The sequence below is a fragment of the Phaseolus vulgaris genome, chromosome 9 (genome assembly GCF_000499845.2).
Source record: "Phaseolus vulgaris cultivar G19833 chromosome 9, P. vulgaris v2.0, whole genome shotgun sequence".
In the NCBI taxonomy this organism is placed as follows: Eukaryota; Viridiplantae; Streptophyta; class Magnoliopsida; order Fabales; family Fabaceae; genus Phaseolus; species Phaseolus vulgaris.
The window spans coordinates 30,347,521-30,354,940 of record NC_023751.2 but is presented as its reverse complement, the minus strand read 5'-3'; the positions used below and the strand labels follow the sequence as shown (position 1 = coordinate 30,354,940).

General features: G+C 35.4%; 1 protein-coding gene across 1 annotated transcript; it reads left to right on the top strand.

Moving 5' to 3' along the window:
• The first annotated feature begins 234 nt into the window (after positions 1–234).
• On the top strand, positions 235–3,299 carry LOC137822528 (myb family transcription factor EFM-like). The gene is made up of 4 exons (XM_068627422.1): positions 235–871; positions 1,434–2,051; positions 2,270–2,346; positions 2,580–3,299. Exons 1-4 carry the CDS (start codon positions 682–684, stop codon positions 3,054–3,056), a joined length of 1,362 nt encoding a protein of 453 aa, XP_068483523.1. The 5' UTR covers positions 235–681; the 3' UTR covers positions 3,057–3,299.
• The last annotated feature ends 4,121 nt before the right edge of the window (positions 3,300–7,420 follow it).

Sequence of the window (7,420 nt, the reverse complement as noted above, 5' to 3'; positions counted from 1 at the left end):
AGTGCGTGTTTAAACTATTTTTTTAATTTATACATAAATTTATTTAGTTTTCCACATTGTGTTTTCATTTAAAATTAGAAATCTTTACGAAGAAGGTATACACATACCTATAGCTTGTCTACAGAGTAATAGAAAGTGTGAAAATAAACATTAATAGAAAGCTAAAATTAGGGAGGTAGAAGATGATAGAAAGAGAGAATGGAGTATAAAGGGGAACAAAAACAGTAACATGAAGAAGAATCATCTTTCTGTTGTTAATGTTGAATTAATACAATAACACTCAAAGTTTTGCTAAAACCAGGCTCTAAGCACAAGACTCTCTGTTGTCAGATTCTCTGATTCCTTCTCTCATTCTTTCTTATTATTTTTAAGGAAGTTACATCCTTCTTCTTTATCTCTTACTTTTTCTTCTTTTCTTTCTCTCTCCTAACCCTGCTTTCTTCCATTGAACTCACTCCTAAAAAGAAGACGATCCCCCCTCGATCCTTCTTGTGTTCACAAACAACATACAATCCCTTTTCTCTCTCTCTCTCTCTCTCTCTCTCTCTCAGTCTCCCCCACTTGCCCTAGAAAGGAAGAGGCCAAACACCCTCTTTTCCTCTTGTTTGTTCCTACTTTCCTCCAGTTTTGTCATGAACATTTCCTCCTGAACAGTTTTTGTCATTCAATACACGTGAAAAGATGGCATCTCAAGCAGAATCTAGCATGGATTACAAGCCCTACAGCTACTCCACACTGCTGAAATCCTTTGCAGACCAAACTGATCAGACCTACAAGCTCGAAGACTTTCTTTCTCGCTTAGAGGAAGAACGTCTCAAGATTGATGCCTTCAAGCGTGAGCTTCCTCTCTGCATGCAACTCCTCACCAACGGTACACCTCTCTATCAATCACCATCTTTTACCACAGAAATATATCAAATCAAACACCATTGACACTTTCAAAATTCCCATGAACCAATAACATCACAGAATGTATTAAACCCTAAAGTTTCATCAGCACCCCATCATGAAAATATTATACATTCATTTGTTTTCTTCTCATCTTACAAATGATGCCTTTAATATTAAGGTCTTCTATTTTTTTCAACCGCCTCCTCTCTTTCTAGCACTTTTCCTCTTTTGCTTTTGCTTTCTCGAATAAAAGTGTGTGTGAAAGAAAGAGAGAGATTTTCTTCGTTATTCTTGTTACGGTACCCAAAGAAATTAACGATTTTAATACGGTTATTTTTTGGTCCAGTAATTAAAAGAATTGAAGCACACCATGAGAAAGAAATAGATAACTTCTCAATAGTAGTACTACCCTTAAATTTCCATGGTATTCATTGTTCTGTATTTATTAGCTGGTTGCATATACACAACCATTAGTTTATAATTTTATCCTCTGAATGCAAAAAAAAAAGTCTTAATTTCGTTCTTTCTTTTATTTCTTGTAGCTGTGGAGGCTTCAAGGCAGCAACTACAGGCCTTCCGATCAAACCAAGGCACAAGGCCAGTTCTGGAAGAATTCATACCCATAAAGCATCCAAACTCTCAAGAAAGCACTGAGAAGGCATCAAACCTATCAGACAAGGCGAATTGGATGACATCAGCCCAATTATGGAGCCAAGCAAGCGAAGGAACCAAACCAAAATCCACAATTACATCACCAAAAGAAAGTGCTGATACAGGGTTTAGCGTGAGCCCTAAGCTAGCCTTAGACAACAAACATAGGAATGGAGGAGCCTTTTTACCATTCTCAAGAGAGCGAAACTCATGCCAAGGAGTAGGGGGACTTCCTGAGTTAGCCCTTGCCTCTTCTGAGAATGAAATGGAGGTGAAGAACTGTGAAGATGCAGAGAAATGTTCCAAAAGGGACAATTCAGGCAAAGGAGGGAATTGTGAAGGAATTGTTGATCAGGGAAAAAGTGCTGCAACTGAGTCACAAACAACTCATACTACAACCACCACAACTAACACTACTGGCCAAACTCATAGGAAAGCAAGAAGGTGTTGGTCACCGGACTTGCACCGTCGATTTGTTAATGCTCTTCAAATGCTTGGTGGATCTCAAGGTATAATCAATTAATTAATTTTGAAATACTAAAAAATATTAAAAAGAACTATCAATATATATAACTTTATAATCATATACATAATATTAACCTCATTTATAAACTACGTATTCCTGGCTTGAATTATAATTTTAATCATTACTGCAATCGAATAATAATCATTGCAGCAATCACTAATAAGTGTTTTTTCTTTCTTTTTGTTTTGTGTTACTTTACAGTGGCCACTCCAAAACAGATCAGGGAGTTGATGAAGGTTGACGGTTTGACCAATGATGAAGTTAAAAGCCATCTCCAGGTACTTCTATCTCTGGATTGTACATACAGACAGAAATGAAATATCCACTTTGTTTGTGTGCTGTACTAATTATCACTGCTTCACTGACACTTGGTATATATCACTCTGCACAATACAATATTGTGCTCTTGGAAACCATGTTTTCTTTTGTTTTCTTCTTTTCATGGTTCCTTTGTCTGTTTTATTGCACTTTCTCATTTTCATCATGTTTTCATGATAAACTTTGTCCACAGAAATATAGGCTTCACACTAGAAGACCCAGCCCAAGCCTACATGCAGGAGCACCAACACCACAACTTGTAGTGCTGGGAGGAATTTGGGTGCCACCGGAATATGCCACTGCTACGGCACACTCTGGTGGCCCCAGCCTCTATGGCCCACATCCTACCTCACATATGCCACCGCCACACTACTGTGCAGGCACCCCTGTGTCACAAGAGTTCTACAACTTAGCTCCATCACTATCGTTGCCACCACCACAAGACCACACTCTCCATCACCATTTTCACATGTACAAGACTGCACCACAGACCCAAAGTTCTTCAGAATCAGATGTTCGGAGCGGTGGCGGACGATCTGAGAGCATTGAGGATGGGAAGTCGGAGAGTGGTAGCTGGAAAGGAGAGAATGGAGAGAGGAAAGGGTTGGCAGCACTAAGAGATCAAGAAGGGGAAGACAGCACTGGGAGTGAGATCACTCTTAGATTCTAGGGCTTATGTGGTCACTGTGTATTATTATTTTTTGAACTAGGGTTTTTTTATTTTGATCTTTTTAGTCTTAACAAGAGTGAAGCGAAGTAAGATGAAGGAAAATATATCCTCATTATTTGAACTTTTCAGAGATATTTATTTCTGTTTGTAAACAATGGATTGGGGAAAGTAAGTGCATGTTATGCGTATGTTTTATTTCGCTTTTGTGAATAGGCAATGTTAATGAGAAGATGAATTCTTCCATGGTTCTTGGCATTTTTTTCTTCTCTTTGTTACATTTTTGCCCTTCGTTTTTGTTGATAATTATGGTAATGGCCATAACACTCACTAACCGTTGGTCCCAGCTCTGTGGTCAATATTTGAATTAGAATAATTTTCCCAAATGATTTACAGGAATATTTCTCTATACTTTTTCTGGTAGGGTGGCATTGGGTTCCATTTGCGTTTCTGCAAAAACTCACTAAAAGTTTATGTAAAATGAAAAAAAAAAAAATATTCACGAAAATAATTAATAGAGAGGGTAACATTAGTTAGGCTTATACTCAAGACTTCATCAATCATATGTCATCATATTAAACATTGCATAAAAGAGAGAAAAAAAAAACTCATACAAAGAAATACAGAAAAAAATTAGAACTGTCTAATAAAAAACGACACATAAGTTTATATGGAAAAAAAACTATAAAAATACTAGATAACATACTATTACACTAAACATATTTAAGCTGGTTACTCAACCCTAAAAAAACAAGTTTATTAGCATAGTGGTTGTTATCTCTAAAAATATAAAAAAAAATTAAACTTGATATATTTACAAAAAGACTAACATTTATTCCAAGAAATGAGATAATTAGAAGAGCAAGTAAACCAAGTAGAATCACTCTCCAACCATAAACGTCTATAATCAGCCTTTCTAGCATGCTTAATGGCAATGATAACTCTCATAAACTCAATATAGAGGGAAGACTAGATCCCAAGGAAAGAAGAAAAACCACCAACAAACTCTCTCATACTCCCTTTACAGATCCAACACAAGCAACAAGGACGGAAGAACCTATAGCAGCACCATCCGTGTTGACTTTAATCCATCTAGCAAAAAGAAAACTCCATAAAACATGGGTAGGCTTCGAGACTTTTCCAAACCTAGAACTGATGCCAAAAAACTTCAAGATAACAAAGTCAAATATATCATTATACACAAATTTATTAGAAGAGTTACCTGACATTTTAATGTAGCTCCTAATAGAATTAATGGCAAAATGGGTGTAGTGACAATTTTATTATGACATTTATTAAAAATTGTCATAATTGTCCGTATGGTCCGACATCTTAATAATTGTCACAATTATCATTCAGAACGTGTCATTTTGAACTGTCCCAATTCTCCTTTGAAATATACACTATCATGTGTTCTCAATCCCTCCATACCATTCCTCATTCCCATTTATTTTTTTTTCTGAAAATTTCACTTTGACTCTTTGGAAACCCCAGATAACCTCTCACTCTCCCCATATCCTTTTCACTCTGGGGTTTATGTCATAGGTGGCTTGGGGTTCTGGTAGCGTTCCATATTGAGCCAAAGAGTAACTTTGATCAATTTAGGTTGAGCTGCGCTTCAGAAACGGTTAATAATGTCTGGAACACAATTTGGGTTGGGGTAGTGAGCGAATTATAGAAGCACAGGAATAACATAATTTTTAAAAGAGATGTGGGGGATGCCTTTGAAGTTTTTTCTTTGGTACAAGTAAAGGTCTAGTTGTGGGTTTCTATTAATTGTAGGTCTGTCTCGTTTTCCTTTTCTGACTGGTGTTTAGAACCTTTGGTTTGCATGAGGTTAATTAATTGAGTTTGGCTTGTTTAGTAAGTCTGAAGGTTTTAGGCTGGTATATGTATAAGGGTTGAACCACCCCTGAAGTGGTTCCTATTTATTTATTTTTTATTGTCGATAAAAAAAAAAAAACTCTCCATAAACCCTATTGTTTCAATCTCACTCACGACAACCTAACACTCTCTACAAACCCTATCATTGTCGTCATTGGTTTTGTCCGCCATTGCCACCGGCTTGAAGGACACCCTCCTCGCAACGATTTCAAACGTTCGTCGTCGCAACAAGTACGATTACAGTGATTCTGGGTTTGGTTTATGAATTGGATTTCCAAAATTGTTGGTGCATGCTGTTTGGTATGGTGTTTTGATTCTTCGTTTGGTTTCTAAGTTGAATTTCCAAATTTGCATTTCTATTGTTTATGAAAGCTTTACTGATTCTAATTTCATAATTTGTCTTGTTTTATAAAATTTAAAATTCCGTTGAATTTAAAATTTTTGGTGCGTGGTATGTTTGGTTTGGGTCTTTTTAGAGAATAATAATTTGTTGATTATCTAGTTGGGTTAAGCTCTTTGATATATTTTCGCTGGTGTGTCCTTTATATTTGGTGGCGCATCCTTTATATTTGCTTAGAACTTTCTATAGTATTTAATTTTATTACGTCAGTTAAAATTGTTGTATTATTTTTTACAATTTTATTATAATATTAATACTGACAGTTAAAAACGTTATATTATATTGTATATAATGGCATTTACATGCATCGTTTTGTGCTGAAATCCTTTTCAATGAAATAAATTGCAACAATTTTGACAGACATTAATTACATAAAAAAACCGCCACTTTATACAAAGCGTTAAATGGCGGGTGTTGCGGCAGGTCGCATAAGACCGTTATATTAAACTTTGTGGCAGCCAGTTTTATGGAAGTTTGGGGAACCACCACACGTGTATATTGTGACATTTATAAACGTCATTTTATACGAAAATAACTGTCACCACATGCACACTTTTTTGTAGTGGATTAATCTCTTGTAGAAACCTGAAATAATTCCTTCTCCTACAAATCGAAAACGAGATAGCAACAAGTCTAATCGGTTTACCAAAAGGGCTCCCACGAGACTTAATAAAAGATATAAGGTCCGAAGAAGAAGAAGAAAACTCATCCTAGCAAATTTTTTTTGAAGTCAAGTCCAAACATACACAATATCAAAGCATTCAAAAAAGAGATGAGAAATAGGCTCCTCGTGAGATTTACCTAAAGAGCACATGGAATATAAAATCACCCCTCTATATTGAACCTCAAGAATAATAGGTAACCCAATGTGAAGGAGTTTCCATAAAATCAAAGTTTTAGTGGTGGGATGGAAGATGACCAAATAATATTATCCCAAACATAGTTATTTTAGGAGAGGAGAGAAAAAGGTGAGTGGACTTTTGATTTAAAATGCCAAAATCCTCGGGTATCAAATTAGAAACATCCTTCTTCTAAGAAATAACAATATTCTTCAAATTCAAAAAATCGAGTATATTAGACAAAGGAATGGGAAGAGACCAAGAACTTTCATTAAACCTCAGAGACTTTAGAAGAAAGCTTAAGCCTAACAAAATAAGAAACACCTGTAAGCAAGGATAAACATCTAGGAGAGCACCAAAGGTCATTCTAGAAATAACATTATACCCTGTGTCCACAATCTAGGAATTATTTTCAATGACCACATCATATAAATCTTTGATACCTGGCAATATGGAAAAGGGTCTAAAATTAAGAATCTTCTTATATTTATTCTTCAAAAACCTGACTTTAACTACTAGATTATTCTATTTTGGGAGTTGTTACCTTGATAGTAGTTATGTTACTTTAACTCATGTTGTTAGATACTATCCCTAATGTGAATCGTGTATTTGCCTTAATCACTCAACAAGAACGACAATTTTCCATTAAGACTGTTTCTGTACCGAAGATCCTCGTTACAATTGAAACTGATGCATCAGATTTGAAGAGAAGTCACGAGTCTGGAAGTAACTAGACCAACAAATACTCCTTCAAGAAATATTCATGGTGCAAAAAAATAGGTCATATAGTTGATGTTTGTTATAGGAAACACAATTTCCTTATTGGTTTCAAGTTAAAAAATTCCAAGAACATTGCTCCAAGATCTATGAATATAATGTTAACTTAAGATAATGGGACCAATTGCATAGAGAATTCATCATAACATGACATCTAAAGAAGTGCACAATTTGATTTTATAGCATATCAATACCAAAATTTATAGGCCCTTATTGCCATAATAAGAACAACCCTACTATGCTCATGTGAACGCTTTGTGCCAATTCAACAAGCAATGATTATGTGTTTATTTCTCAATGCATCCTAGACACTAGTGTCATGGATCACATATGAAATTCTATCAATTCCTTTACCACCCAATTTTAACCCGATGTTTTATTTTTGCCAAGTTTTAAGTTTAACCTAATATGAGTTACGAAATTAACTCATGACCTTTCATAGGTATATATTACAGTGGATGGGATTC

Bases quoted from the DNA above. Each gene is read 5' to 3' on its own strand.
- LOC137822528 (XM_068627422.1), top strand. From the start codon at position 682: ATGGCATCTCAAGCAGAATCTAGCATGGATTACAAGCCCTACAGCTAC. The intron at 872-1,433 runs GTACACCTCTCT...TATTTCTTGTAG, and splicing joins CATGCAACTCCTCACCAACG to CTGTGGAGGCTTCAAGGCAG. The intron at 2,347-2,579 runs GTACTTCTATCT...CTTTGTCCACAG, and splicing joins AAGTTAAAAGCCATCTCCAG to AAATATAGGCTTCACACTAG.